This window comes from Branchiostoma lanceolatum, chromosome 17 (assembly GCF_035083965.1).
Source record: "Branchiostoma lanceolatum isolate klBraLanc5 chromosome 17, klBraLanc5.hap2, whole genome shotgun sequence".
Taxonomy (NCBI): Eukaryota; Metazoa; Chordata; class Leptocardii; order Amphioxiformes; family Branchiostomatidae; genus Branchiostoma; species Branchiostoma lanceolatum.
In genome coordinates this window covers 9,596,523-9,612,491 of record NC_089738.1, presented here as the reverse complement: position 1 = coordinate 9,612,491, position 15,969 = coordinate 9,596,523, and the positions used below count along the sequence as shown (strand labels likewise).

Genomic DNA, 15,969 nt, shown 5'->3' with positions numbered 1-15,969 from the left:
TCTGTTTAAAACTTTCAGGCTTTCAAAATTTACACCATGCATTACTAAGCACTACGCCGGCTGTCTATTCCATTCACTGCTTTTATCATATTGCGTCGAGAACCAATTGCCCGCCGCCATACATCGATACATACCATCAGCCGCCATCCTGTCACCGATAAAATAACTTTTCTGTCGGATAGACCTTCGGCATAGTTTTAAATCAAACCAAACTTTCTGAAATCGCAATACCCTTAGAATGACGAGCAACAGAATTTATTTACAATGGTGTTAACTTCTATCAATTTCACGGCACTGCAAAATATATTTCCTTTTTGTGCAAAGCACCCTTTTAGCTACATGTACAGTAGTGATAAGAAAGGTAGGTTTTGGCATTTCTTTTGCACTCAGCTATTCCGTTCATAGCTGTCATGAATGAAAAGTTAACTCCATTATCACAACAGATCACTTTTACCGTCGAGGGCCATAAAATTACCCGATAAATTCCTGCCTATCTCTTTTCCTCAGCAAGCAAAGCCCTGACTATTTACGTATACCCATCAATGGTACTCTCCGCGCAGAGGAGTGGGTCCGGCTGGTTTTTATGTATTTTTAGGCGTTTTTGTTGGGGTTTCCATTTTGTCCCGTTTTCTTAACGTCGCCAACCAACACCAAAAAGCCTAAAATCACATCAGAGACCAGCCGGACCCGATCCTCTGCTTGGAGAGTACAGCAATGGGACATCGCCAGTGGGTGCCAACTTGTCAGCGAATTGCACTCTGGGGGGATTTGTGGAATGGTACGGCCATGCACTTAGCGTGATGAGGTCGACCGCAAACTCACCTTGAAAGTAATTGGTACTTACGCAGGTCAGGCCTAAAAACAATAAATGTGCCAGACGTGTCAGGAAAGATCGACACGCCCCTTTCTGACCGCACTCTACTAGATTGCCGCGGGCCTGATGAAAGCTGTCACGTGAACGGCACGTGATGTCTTCAAAGTACGGCCTGGGTGATTTGCTTAATTGCACTTTGACCTTCTGGTCTGTGAGAAAATAATCACTGCGCCAGATGTCGGGGACCAACCGTTAGTTATGCCCGGGGAGGGGAGGTACGAGGCAAACTTTTAATACAAATAAAAGCCGCATCCTTTGATAATTGTTTTTGCATGGATAGATGTAAAATTAAGATATGCTACGAGATGTTGCGAGTTTTTTTGAACGTTTTTATTACACTTTCAAGTTGTTTCTTGATATTCATTTTTTCCACCATTCACAAACGTACCTCCCCCTCTCATAGGAGGGGCAATAAAAGGACCGCGCGCTCTGAACGACTTTCACTTTTGCGAATTGGAGGATACCCTTACTTTCTCCGCACACCTCGTCCAAAACCGTAAGTACACATCTTGCAATTCTATTTTCAACTTGGGAAGATCTGAATTGGCGCTAAAGTATAATTTGGCGTGCTTGTGAGAAAAACGTTTTACGTGAAATATGGTTTAAAAAGCGGGCCTGGTACGAAAGGTAACTAGTAGAAGTTGTGCTGGTATGCCGACAAATGATACTACAAAATTTGGTTGTAGAGAGGATTTAAGAATAGGGCAGGCATTTGAATATTTATGTTAAAGTATATCCCTTTGTATTATATGCAAAGTTTGTTATAGATTTCATAATGCGGCCTTAAGCTTGATATACCTTCAGTTTAGGTGAGTATATCTATGGGCGGGGCGTGGCAGTGAATTTTTCTACTTTGTACCATTTCTCTGTATGTCATCTACATCATTGTTTTATAAAGAAATACTGCGCATTTACAAGTAAGCATTTACACACAAAAGAATTCTTCTAATCACAAATGTGATCCCTAATCAAACTAAACAGCTTGATAACACACAATTGTAAAAAGCACAAGCAAAACCTCAGCGGATTTCAAAAGCTTCCGTACATTTTTTGTATTGTTAAAGGAACTCAAGGAATTTCTGAAAATTCAATTTTCGAGTCCTTTCTATCCATCGTAAGTTTAGACAACACCACTCCATTGCATATTGACCTTCAAGGATGCGATTTAGTTGCACGGTGAGAACTCATTGAAAATCTGGGCGCTGATTTTTTGGTGGTCCCAATATATACAGGACTCCTCGTGTGGCTTGTTTCTGTGCTCTTTTTAAAAGCCTAAAGAATAAAATCATGATAGAAATGTGCTAGATATGAGCAAGTAAATGATAATATCATACATTCAACCATATCCAGAATATTTCTAGCGTTCTAAACTTGCTTTGGGCTTCTTAATAAGCAGTCTCTTCTGTTAAATTACAGGTATAAGAAGATGGCCAACGTTGAGCAGATCTTCAAGAAATACGATGTGAACCGTGACGGACACATGAGCACGGCAGAACTGGAGGCGGCTCTGAAAGAACTAAAGGTGGTCCCAACCAAAGGACTGATCGAGGTATGGTTTTAACCTTTCTTGTTTGTTTGTCTGTTTGTATGTTTGGTTGGTTGTATTGCATACCCAGTAAACCGCCTCAAGGCGTAACACACCAGGTTTGTGCTAAACAGTACAATCTGCATATCCGGATAGATTCGTTTGATCCACTCACACAGGGATGGATTCTAAATCATCTATAGTCAATATGGTTTTCTATCTACGGTACAATACAGGTTTTTGACTCCTGTTACGTTCTTCCTACGACAAGACTACGACAAAAGTTTGGGTCGAAAATTCTTAGGAAAGTCGTAAATTTGTCGTGGAAAAATTCAGCCGACAAATGACGAAAAAAATTGTCACAGATAATTGTTGACGGTCAACTCTCTCAAAATGCTATCGTCGTGCGACAAGTCTACGACAGAAGATTTGGAATTAACAGTCGTGAATTTGTCGTGTGAAATTCAGCCGCCAAATGACGGAAAATGTTGTTACATACCCCTGTCGACAGCCGTTTCTCTGAAAGTTCTTCGACAAAAGAGAAAAAAAATAATAGGTGGATATATGTGTAAAACGTTATCACATACTGGGGCACTGGCGTAATGTGGAAGAAGAATATGTTCGGTAATCAGGCAATATTAGCTACACTGAAGGCAATTAGTCCCCAGCCTAAATGAATTACCGACCGGGGGCGCAGATGCGGCATCTATCAATCACTGTCTTGTAGTTTCCTCATCAGGGGAGGATTGAAATTACCACATCCTCAGCTGAAGGGATGAACTTTCTATTTTCGATTTCCTAAATCGTACCAGGAACACCAGCGGTATTATGTCATCGCTGTTTCAATTTGTAACTTTACTCCTACGTGAGTGATTAAGCAATGGTGTATATGTAACGTTTTCAATTTCCGAGGTTTTGGGGAAAGAAACACTCTAAGTATAATGGATCCAAAAACTCCAGGAAGACTTTTCAAAACGAAACTGCGTTGAAAGGGGCTAAGAGCGTTAATACACAGACAATAGCAGGAACACCGGCGGTATTATGTCATCGCTGTTTCAATTTGAAACTTTATCCCTACGTGAGTGATTAAGCACTGGTGTAACGTTTTCAATTTCCAAGGATTTGGGCAAAGAAGCTCTCTAAATATAATGGATACAAAAACCCCAGGAAGACTTTATAGAATGAAACTGCATTGAAAGGAGCTAAGAGCGTTAATACACACATGACGTGTTAATCAAAATTGAGCAGGTTATACATTTCCCAAGGGAACGGCCTAAAATAATGAACAAAATTAAACCTCACACGGCGTGAAAAAGCTGTAGCATTTTTTATGCTCTTTTGGATGTCATCATTACATAGAAATAACGCTGGCTAGAAAAATCAAGATACTCTATAATTTTTGATGATGATGATAAGTTGCTTGCAAATTCTCGACCCAAGGCTAAGTAGTATAAAAAGGACGGGCACCATTGGCTAACAATATAGTATTCGACTACCTACTAGTATATTTGGTCCTAATTTTTACGCTAAATTCTAACTTATGGGTTTGACTTATTTTTCTGACACAGTGCAAGATCCCAGTTTTCTGTGCCGCAATGTTCTAGTACGTATTACGGTTGATCAGTACTCGTGCACAGTTTTCCCTATCTGTGAGCTCATCCCAACCGTTACCCTTAATGCACAGGACGTAATAGACTTCATATTTACCACCTCAGTTAAAATGATTGTCTTATCGAACTTGACAGAATGTGAGTGTCTACTCCATTTCCATCAGAGCGGTTAAGTAATAGAAACTCCGTGAGAGTTCTTAATGGATTGGACCTTTTTTCCGATAGATATATACGTGTTAGGCAGAATTGGCAATGCGTCGGGAGATATAATCAATTTGGCGGGCGTGTATGATGTATTCGCTAATCCACTCACGGTTAACCATCTACTGAAATGGGTACTTAATATAATGAACAGGCGGCTTGCCAGGAAGCGACGTGACTGGTTTGATCTTAATGCCCCAACTGTCGCATTTGTCAAGCGAGTGGGTTAGGGCCCTGTCACACTTGTGCGTATATTCAAGTGCGTATGAGTTTCGCATCAACATTTATTTGGTTTAGTAAAGTTTGAGGGGAAGAAGTTGTTTTCTACTTTGACCCACCGTTGTGCAGCCTGGTTATCGAACCAAAGAAATGACTTCTTCGGCTGCAAACTTAACCTAATCCAAAAATATGTTAATACGCAACTCCTGTGGACTTGTATATACGCACAAGTGAAGTGTGACAGGGGCTTTACGATGGCAAATGTATGGGCATTTTCGGGCAGTTGTTGATGTGACATACACTACTTAGCTGTCTTGTTTGTTTGTTTATTTTCTTGTAATAGTCCTCGTTCCGCATACCAGGTAAACCGCCTCAAGGTGTAACATACCAGATTTGTACTGAAGAGTGCAACCTGCAAATCAAGACAGATATATTTGATCCACTTACACCGGGAAGGACCACTACTCTTTTGGATAAGTGTGCTGGGTTCTTTTACTTTGCTCGGGGTGTGGCTCTCCTCAAACACGAGACCTCCATTTAACGTCATGTCCGATGGACGTCCCTAACAGAAGCTAGGTACTCATTTTCATTTGAGTGAAGTGATGATATTGGCGCGTTAAGTGCCTTTCCCTAGGACACAACACAATGGTACCTGTGAGAGATTCGATCTCAGTACATCCAGGTTCTGAGTCAACAACCCTAACCCCAAGACCACCGTGTCACCTCTAGTATTGTGACAAAAATGGTTGTCATAGACCCTTGTCGACCGTTGGTTCTGCCATACCTCATCGGAATACCCTACGACAAGTGAGACCGTACTTTAAATACTGAGGAATCTATTGTAACCACATAAAAGGTTCAAGGTAACGCTTTAAAACAATCATTTTCATTTGTACAGTAGCTCGCGTTCTTAAGCTCCTGTCACACTTGTGCGTATATCTAAGTGCGTATGAGTTGCGCATGAACATATTTTTGGTTTATGTAAATTTTGATGGAAGAAGTTGTTTTATACTTTGACCCACCATTATGCCTGGTCATCAAACCAAAGAAATGACTTCTTCGGCTGCAGACTTAACCTAATCCAAAAACATGTTAATACCCAACTCATGCGGCTGGCATATACGCACAAGTGTGACAGGGGCTTTAACAAGTATAGACAGTCCTTTCTGAACAGACGACTATATGATCTTAATCATTTCAGATGGGTTTTATCACTCTTGATATTGCTTTGGGGAGTTAAACGCACTCTCGTGGAACGAGAACAGTTCTCTATTAGTCAGAATATTGATGGCTCTCGTTCCCAAGGCCTTCTTCGTTTCCTGGGCGTGTCGTTTGATTAGTACGTCAGTGTCGTCGGTATCTGGGTCACAATTAACAACATTAACCTCGGAGATCGTACTCAATCAGTTAGTAATAAGCCAATCATCGTGCAGCGTTGCAAATCTATCCATCTTTTCTCCAAGCAGATGTATCGAGAATCCTGTTATTACAAGATGGTGTCTTTTTTTTGCTTATCGTTGTTTTGATCACTTCCGGTGTACTACTTGAAAGTCGTATAGGGCATCACAAATAGACATTTAAAAGACAGGTAAAAGAGATACGTCTGTTTGAAGATGACAATCCATCCATCTTACAAGATGGTGTCTTTTTCTTTGCTTATCATTATTTTTATCATTTCCAGTGTACTACTTGAAAGCCGTACAGAGCATTTCAAATAAAGACAAAAGAGATACGTCTGTTTAAAGATGACAATCCATCCATCTTACAAGATGGTATCTTTTTCTTTGCTTATCGTTGTTTTGATCACTTCCAGTGTGCTACTTGAAATGCGTATAGGGCATCACAAATAGACATTTAAAAGACAGGCAAAAGAGATACGTCTGTTTAGAGATGACAATCCAGCAATCTCTTCGGTTTCCGTTCACTTGCTCCCTAGAGCTTTGCGCTAATTATATTCATGAAGTTGTCACCATCAATCATTTTATTAATCATATTAACCTCTGCAAGGGGACACTCACTATAATGAACTAATGTACTGAACTTCCTCCATCGAATATACAGATCATAATAATGCTAGGTTAGTGTCAATGATGTGTCAGATTGAAAATATGCCAGGAAGCAAAGGGGTTTATAGCTGTATGTTGTCACGTGACTATGACGTCAGTATTGTCCGCCATGTTGGATGGCTAAACTTGAGAGCTGCTGTGAAACACACTGTAGGGTTAATAGCATGTTCTACACCGTGTGTGCGGAAATCACCATGGCGATGTCCCTGTAGCTCAGCTGGTAGCAACCTCACAGTTTTGCTCCTGGTTCCAATCAGTTGGTAATTAATTATGAGACCCCGGTTCAATCCTGTGAAGGTCACCTCAATTAGGGCCGCACCCTTCTTTCGGAAGGGACGTACAATGGGGTTCCCGTGTTCAATGAGGTACTTCGAGCACGTTAAAGGGGAAAGGCTAGCGGCCGATTCCCTGTAAAAAAATATACCCTGCAAGCAAGCAAACAGCAAGGAACCCGTCTGCTTTACGTGCCACTGAGTACGCACCACAAGAGTCTGAACGAACGAACTGAATGGAGAACCCTGTGAAAAAACTCACGCAACATGAGGGTTTCACAATTATGACCTTTCCATATGAATATCTTCAACTGATGACTATCATTGTCTTTTTGTATCTTTCTCTAGGTTCTCATGAAACAATATGACGTAGACGGTAACGGCCAGCTGGACCTACAGGAGTTCACGCGGCTGGTGGGAGACTTGAAACATTTCGGCAGCGCCGACCCCCAAGAGCTGCTTGAGACCTTCCGAAAAATTGATAAGGTAAAGTTCTCTTTGAAAAAAAAATTCTACTGCCCTGTGATGGTTGCCTTGAAACAAGGATTTACTTTGAATCTGATATACGGTAACATTGAGAAGAAAAAAGAATTGGTAGGTGCTGTGGATGAGGCTATGATCACGGCTCTGCTAAAACCACTTGACCGGGTCGGGAGGCGATACAGGCTTCCATGCACTTTCGTTCAATCAAATAACTGCATGGCCACGTTTGTGAAGAGATGAAATGAGGATAAGATTGGCCCCAATCATGTGAACCTATATTTCTTATACCCTAGAGTAAATAATCTTGACAATAATCCTAGCATGAAAGTTCATCTGTGCTTAGCAAATGACATTATGAACGAGTCTAAATGTTATGTAACCAACATTGGGAGAAATTGGAACAGAGACGGGGGGCGACACAGGTTATCTGACAGTTTCTGCAGTCACGTGTCTACAACGTCACGCCCCGGAAATTGCAGTAGTAGACGGGTCCATTCCGTGAATAAGGCTGACGGAGTCGGTCGAAAATTTGGGAACGTCCAAATTTCTCCCACTGTTGGTTACATAGAGTTTAATCAAGACTTGTTCATAATCTTGATTATAACTTTAATAATAACATTTGTCACCGCGAATTTTTTTCAGGACGGCAGCGGGTTCATCAGCCCAGAGGAGCTGAAGACCGGGCTGAAGCACTTCTTCGGGGACGAGCCTGTCACGGACGAGATCGTCCAGTGGGTCATCGACGGCGCCGACAAAAACGCCGACGGTCGAATCGACATCGCCGAGTTTGCCCAGTACATACACATCCTGGAAAAGTGAACTAACTACTTAGCTCATTTCAAACTCTCTAGAATACCAGATTCTTTCAACATTGAAAATATTCACCCATATATTAAAATGCATGGTTAGATTCTATGGATACACCATTACATGATAATTATACTGAGCTAACTCTACCCCTTTAGACCACAATTGGGATTATGAACATTATGTAATAATAACGGTTTGTTATTGTCATTTATGAACATTGACAAACAGCTCTAAATAACATTTACACTATCGTAGTAGTAAAGCAGTTCCAGGAAAGCCAACTGAAGGTAAATTGGACAACAGCTTAGTAAGGGATAGTGTTTTTAAAGGAAAACTTCCGTATTTGGTTTACTCAACTGTATCTAAAAAAAAGGTCACAACAAATGTTGGGTGCTTCAAAAGTACCATAGTTAACTATAGAAGCGATAGGACATGATAGAATAGAACGACATAGTTTAAGACATTGCTACATGCTGCCATTTTTCTACCATATTCAGAAACTGCAGTTTACATTAGCCTAATATCAGTGGGGGGAAAAGAAAATTCCATTTATCATCTTCAATTTAACCACCTGCTGTTTTATCAATTTTTAGTATTAGCTTGATTAATTATAATCAGTCCGGTCGAAAATTCAATCTCATCGCAGCATGACACACTTAAAAGTAAAATGACAATTTGTCATGGATTTCAATTTCCGTTATCTAGGCCATGATGTTATTTGTTTGAGTGACGAATACAAAAAAAGGCAAAGCGTCGATATACATGTATGTTTTAATGTAGATTTGGAAACTGCTTTCAGATTTTGCTAGAATAACAAAATGTAAATCCATTTATCTCAAAAATAACCATTATGTCCATACATCATGTAGATGCATTGTGCTTGTTCGAGTCTGCAAGGTTAACAATGTGTTACATTCATCTCTTTGTATATTGCGGACAAAGCTAGCTCATTTTTTTGCAATGGTTTGCAGACTAAATGCTAAGATGATCTCAGAGAAGCATGGTACCAAGAGCAGAATAGACTTTTTTTACAATTTATTATTTTCTAATCTCAAATCAGATGGTACATGTTTTCATCTACAGAATTTAATTTTAAAAAAGCTCATTTGATAATTGAATCCTTTAACATTTTAAAAGGACGGTGTTAACTGGAGGTTCGGACATATGTTCATCCAGTGTTAGTATTTTTTAAACTAGCAACATACCTGTTAGTGGTTTGAATAAAGTATCGTGTATACTAACAAAAACCTGTGGTATGATTGAATTTTTATTGTCTGAATAACATGCTTCATGTTGTTGGAAATCACACAGAGAGTTACGCAGGAATAGTTAAACTGGATGATTTTGTAAATCAGTCCATCAAAGATTCAATATGACCTTGTACAAAAATCATCCATTTGCTTGAGTAACTGTCACCTTGCGTATCTTAATAAATGGATGTCTAACCTTCATCGACGTACACAAATAGTCCAATCGGTTATTTGCATATAACGTCGCAAATGCGATGCTGATTGGCTGAAAAAGTGGCCTGTAAAAGTGATCAGTTTGCAACTAAGATCAGGCAATTATAATTGTTTAAATTGTGCCATAATTACGTCAAGTCAGTATAACTCATGCAGACTCAAACTCACTCGGCAATTTCATAGTCTCTAGGTTGCTCAAAATATGCCAGAGAAGTTAGCCGGCCTAGGGTTGCAATATGTACTGCTAGGTTACTGAATAAAAAGACGCTTTTTACACAACCAAGTGATTGAATCAACCGATGTTTCGGTGACGATCTGTCACCTTCCTCAATGTAACGTTGGGTAACATAAATTCGTGGGGTACTTAAATTCGGGATTTTTCGAAAACGGGGTATTTAGGGATATGTGGTAGATGCAACATCAGTAATACCACTAGAAATGCAAACTTGACAGACTAACGTATTCAGAACACTGTCTGAAAAGCTTCGATAAGCATGCATTAGAAGGCGACGAGGACAAAAACTCTCCGTCCCTTATTGGAACAGTCTGTGGGCTTCGCGGGAGAATCACACTACATCGTTGTCGGCTGGTTTATAAGACAAATGTCACATCCGCTTCCTGCTAAACACAATCATTTACAAGGCAACTTATTTTCTTAAAATTGCTGACCTGCAATTGGACTCTAAGTGTGATCAATCATCAAAACCCCTCTTTGTTGCTACAACCTACGGCACGTGTATTTTCCCGCCGCCATATCATTACCCAGAATCCTGTTGTCAAGCAGACGACAAAGGTTTGTGAGGAACACTTCTTTGTCTAAATGTTGCGTGTGATTGTGGACTGAGGACGATATTTTCCTCAAAGTTTGCTCCTAACACAACAAGGAATACATGGACATAGTAGTATTACCAATGCTACGGCATCCGGCTAACTTTCCATAAATAATGTACACGTTGCCATGACGGTGGATGTCGACTTTGACGTTCTATAGCTACCGACTCAACACACGGGTTGTTCCCGTAGACCTGATGTGTGCGGTACGGCCGTTTTTTCGTGTATTTTTTTACTTGGACACGTCTATATCCATAGCACTCTACTCAGGCCAAGGATGGAACGAACAGCTGCTGTATAAAATGTAATTAGCGGTAAGATATTCAAGACGAATCTTCTCTCCCGAATTAATGTTCACCCCTGTCCGACAGCGCCGTCATTGTGCGTGCGGCGGACGGTAATTTCAAGTTGAAATATTATGGTGTCAGCACGACTAGAGACAAAATCTAGCATATATATGATTAGTGCAAATATAGTACATGATACTGACAGAATAATAGAAAAAAAGGATGGTTTATTGTTCTGCTAGATTGATTTCAGTCAACCACTATCGGAAAAATCCCGAATTTATGTTACCCAACGTTAATTCTGACTGATTCACATTGTACTGCAGCACAGGTGTAGCTGCTTATTCACAGATGTACTCCTGTGTTGCAATTGTACTGGCCAGCTAACTCGTATGGCAAGTTATTCAGCCTTTTTGGCCATTTTATATTATTTTTCCAGCATACTATGGAGTCTGATAGAGACTAAAACGTCAAGCTTTAATCATCCAACATGGCGGATGACATTTACGTCATAGTCACGTGAGTGGACACATCCCATAATATTCATCGTCATCCATGAAGAAACATGAAATAAATGGGAAAGCAAACAACTTCACGGTGTGTTGTCAAGTCCCAACGATACGTGAAAGGACATGCTTTTTACTTATGAACCGGCGATTTGAACGTGTATACCGGATATTAGCATTTTAGGACAACTTTAAGCAACAAAACGTCTTAGTGAAGACAATCTAATTGATGAATATTGATAACATGTCTTCAACTTCTTCAACTTCAAATATCCCCAGATGACCCCGGCCCCGCGAGGGGCAAGGTAGGGGGAGGAGGTCCCGGGGTAAGGCGGGCAGGCCTCCAGCCTGGCACGGTAAGACTCGTGGGAGCCGTCACAACCGTGACAGGTAGGGCATTCCACCGGGGAATGTTTCGGGGGAAATGTCCGTGAAACATGTTGTCTGCAGAAGTTTGAAAATGGCGTCCACTGTCCCAAGGTAATTGTTTTTGTTGTCATCCCTTTGAGCCATGCCTAACGAGCGGTTGAACCACCGGCGACACACAAATTCGGGAACAACCGTTAATGATTAAGAGAGGGTCTTGCGTAGTAGTATTTCTTGTGTATTGTCCAGATGATTAAAACTATATTTGCAAAAGATTATGATAAAGGTACAAGATAAAACGCAAAGACAGATATATATGAGAGAAAAATGCAGAACACCCTAATGTCTATACTAAAGGCATTAATGAATTTCCCGGATTGACGAAGTAGCGAGTCCCCGGCCGTCGTCCTTGAAGATTCAAGGTCTAAGGGATTTCCGAGAGGTGAGGGCGACATACAGTCACCTACAATCAGAACAGACACTGTAAACTTTAATCACAGATGTATAGCAGTCATGAGGGTTTAGAGATGGCAGTGACATGCACGATTCATTATTCTTGTAAGATTTGTGCCAACTTGTAGAACAACATTACAACTAACTTTCAAAATGGCGGCGCAGCTTTACTATGTCATTACAACAAACGTCAGTACAAATACGTGATTTTCATTTATGAAATACTGAAGAGGCATGATGTCTATTGATAACAAATCATAAGTTTGAACTCATGTACTGCGATTTTAAGCTTGTGGCTACACGAATGTCTAAGTGTTTGGCAATATATACACTATTTCCGGGTTCGTGGTTAGTCAAGGTTCACTGAATTGACGTGTTGTCTTACTTGTGTAGTTCTACTTCTCCATTTACAACAGGGCAACAGATATCATAATCGTCCATTGATATCATACATACATACACCATACTATCAAGCTTCACACAGCGAGATTGCGGAATATAAAACAGCTCTTACAATCTATGTAAGACTATATGACTGTACGGTTTTTGCTGACGCCACAGAAGCGGTGCCTCTTTGCTGAAGATCCCCGAGATGGCAGGGGTGTGTGATGCAACTGTGCCGACCGCGTCATCGGCCCCAGTCCCAACTATCAGGTTTGTGATCCAACTAGCGGTCATTTGCCTATGCATTATTCTATATACTTTTAAGAATAGGATGAAAACTTTCTAGATGTATGACCCTGTCAGGTTTAACTACCATAAGCACTAACATTTATAACATCTGACCATTCCTTAATTGAGTGTTTGCATGTCGTAAATCATCTACTCCTAACGCAAAAGAGAGAACATATTAATCACAATTTCACAAAGTTACTTGTTAAAGTAGCTTGTGAAATACTTAGACATTTTCCTCTGCCTTCTATTGTGAACAGAGATCATCAACAAGTCCGTAGTTAAAGTGCTCATAGTTATCTTTTATACGACAGTGTGTACTTTTGATACTAACATTGCAGTGTCTCATTGTCTTAGAGTGACATCCCCAGACGTTGAAGAAATCTTCAGAAAGTTTGACATTGACAAAGACGGTTACATCAGCACCTCTGAGCTCGAAGACGCTCTCTGGGATCTTGATGCCGTACCGACGGAAGGACTAATTAAGGTATCTGATAGACACAGCGCCTTCGAATTCATTCAGTATTCCTTAGAATTAACTTAAGACTGTTAGTAAGAGCATTATCATACATTTAGTTTGATAATGGCGAGGATGATATTCTTTTTCTGTCCATTACGTTTTGACTACATATGTAAAACTAGATTACCTAAATCCGATAATTTTTTTGCAAGAATAAATTGACATCTGGCAAAAAATCAGCCAACATTTCTTTTTGTAACATGCCAATATCATTGATTACCTTTTTCACTTATGCTATAAACCTGGTTTTTTTTTTTAATCTGGTACTTTTGGTACAAAAATACTGCAATTCAAAGTACCGTCCGTGCCGTTGAGAATGGCGGCGTTTTTGCGTGTGTGTGAGGGGGGGGGGGATCTCTCAAGCTTGCAATTCTGGTTGCATTTCTGATGTTTCATTTAACACTTTCCGTCAATAACACAATTCATAAAGCAACAAATATAGGGTTACACAACGGATTTAGGTGAACTGGCGTTAAAATGTTCCAGGCCATCATGGAGCAGTACTGCAGGCACGGTAACAACCAGCTGGACCTGGTGGAGTTCGACACGTTAGTTGCAGACTTCAGAAGCATCGGGAATGTCGACCCAGAGACGCTGCTAAAAACATTCAACAAAATGGACAAGGTACAACATATATCATATCATACCATGCATGTTGTATCATAATCCGTCAAAAATCCACTCTCTCGTCAAATTAATGTTTAAAGGCTCTTGTTATCTTTAGATTCTAAGTTTTAGTCTAAGATTGAGCACAATGTAAAAAAATGCTTTGAAGAAACAAATGCTGTTCAACATGGAAAAAATGCGTCTGAATCAAAATCAACCGAAGGCCCATCCGACCTTAAAAAGACCGCAAGTGAAAAAAATACAGCCCTTCCACTACTGTAAATGTCAACATTTTCGCGGTGATTCTATGTTCGCGGTTTCCGCGGTAACCTAATCACGGCGAACTTAAACCACCACGAAAATGCTTGTTCTGTCTTTTGTCCGTCTACCCCCTTGCATCAACCGCCAACCAAAAAAAAGTCACCGCGAATACTTAATTTTCTCCCTACCGTGAAATTAAATCCCCGCGAAACACGTTGACAGTACCTGGCCGAACACCAGTGTGGAGATGTAACTGTACTATAACGGCAACATGCACCGTAATGCTACGGTCACAATTGCGCCGGTGCCCGTAGGGGGTGTAGTCCCGGCCGCCCGGGCCCCGAAGTCACAAATTTGTCCGGTAGACTGCCGGGTACCGGTGGGTATCTCTCGGTGTTCGCACGATTAGCTCACGGCGTCTATTTGTTATCGGGTCCCGCTCTGATTTTAAGTACGAGTTGAAATGATTCAGGGTCACGGTCGGGCGGAGAAATAGCCCGGCAGCCGCAGGGTGTCTCACGGGGCCGCGCAGGGGTCACGCCGGTAAGTGCCCCAAAACAGTCCGTTAACTACCCGCCGGGGCCCCCTATTCCAATTGGACCTAATCGTATTCACAAATACAACACTTCTCCCTTTCAGGATAACAGCGGGTTCATAGATGTTGAGGAGCTGAAGCAGGGACTTCAGGAGTATTTCCGCGAGGAGCCGGTTACAGAAGACATCGTGCAAACAATTATGGATGCCGTGGACAAAAACAAAGACGGAAAGATTAGCATTGTGGAATTTGTAAATCTCCTAAATGTTACAGTATGAGCTAAGGAATATATCTATATATATATTTTATTTTACTTTGCTGCTTAAACGTGAAAATAGGAAGACATTTAAAAAGGAAAGTAATATAATTTTGTCATGTTGCTTTATATTTATGATACTGTAACTGTATAAGGTGTTAAGACCTCACTGTACTGAGCCAAATTGCGAAAAGCATTAGCAAAGTGGCGCAATCCGCGCCGATTCATCGCATGAAATCGCAATTTCTTTTTAAATTGCAAAAGATTCGCGAGTTGCAAATTGGCATAAGACGGTGCAAACCTTGCGAATCTCTTTTTGATGAATCTTAATCACTCCTTTGCTTTTTAATTTAGAAGCAACACCGCGATTTTCTAAAAAGATATCTTCTATCTGATTTTTGGCCGAAACTGAGAATGAGTGACATTCCAGGAGCGGCCATTTTGTTCATAGAGGTCACGCACGTCAGTGTGACCGCAAGGGAAAATTGGCAAAAATTCGCAAAGTTGGCGCATGCGCAGTTTCTTTGTGCACTTTGGTGCAGTCTAGTGAGATACCCGTTTAACTGTTGCCGGTGGGAAAAAAAATATGTTCAGCTTTCTACTATGATCACAACATGATTTCTGTAGTGTTAAGTGTTTTATATCATTTCTCGGTGTCCAATCCTGATGTATCTTGCTCCGCTCTAAAATGACGGACACTCCGGTAAATGGCCGCCAGCATTCCTTGAACTACTGCCAGGACGTTAAACGCCTTGATGAAAACCATCTGTAAGTTTGTTTAATATGTCTTTAAGTGGCTCTAAACACACCGATGAAACCACGGGCAAAACAGTATTGGAAGTAGAACGAATACTTATACTTTATTTCTTACAAACAAACAAACAAACAAACAAGCAAACAAACAAGCAAACAAACACAAAATAAATACATCTTCAGAAGCTTGAGTATCCCTCATTATTGGAAGATAAACATATGTGATAATACAATTATGAATATTTTCAATAAAGAAAATGTCGTTGAAATAAAGAAGAAATGGCTGATGTATTCCAAAAGTCTTACAAAGTTCAAGAATGCCCTTCTGTCTGGAAACGCACGACCTGGCGTGGACTCTTATCTTGTTTTTGCGCAAATGGAGGTCATAGCCCCTGGTAGC

The 15,969-nt window shown here is 40.6% G+C and overlaps 2 protein-coding genes across 3 annotated transcripts; both read left to right on the top strand.

Moving 5' to 3' along the window:
* Nucleotides 1-1,238: 1,238 nt before the first annotated feature.
* On the top strand, nucleotides 1,239-8,180 carry LOC136423246 (uncharacterized). The gene is made up of 4 exons (XM_066411355.1): nucleotides 1,239-1,370; nucleotides 2,291-2,423; nucleotides 7,116-7,253; nucleotides 7,893-8,180. Exons 2-4 carry the CDS (start codon nucleotides 2,301-2,303, stop codon nucleotides 8,067-8,069), a joined length of 438 nt encoding a protein of 145 aa, XP_066267452.1. The 5' UTR covers nucleotides 1,239-1,370; nucleotides 2,291-2,300; the 3' UTR covers nucleotides 8,070-8,180.
* A 3,303-nt stretch (nucleotides 8,181-11,483) lies between these two features.
* Nucleotides 11,484-15,909, top strand: LOC136423084 (squidulin-like). 2 transcript variants are annotated; one of them, XM_066411103.1, is made up of 5 exons: nucleotides 11,484-11,627; nucleotides 12,528-12,620; nucleotides 12,996-13,125; nucleotides 13,645-13,782; nucleotides 14,665-15,909. In XM_066411103.1, the coding sequence occupies exons 1-5, from the start codon at nucleotides 11,572-11,574 to the stop codon at nucleotides 14,836-14,838; spliced, it is 591 nt and encodes a 196-aa protein (XP_066267200.1). In that variant the 5' UTR covers nucleotides 11,484-11,571; the 3' UTR covers nucleotides 14,839-15,909. The 2 variants fall into 2 exon arrangements, with proteins under 2 accessions (XP_066267200.1, XP_066267201.1); XM_066411104.1 differs by lacking the exon at nucleotides 11,484-11,627 and adding an exon at nucleotides 11,858-11,955.
* The last annotated feature ends 60 nt before the right edge of the window (nucleotides 15,910-15,969 follow it).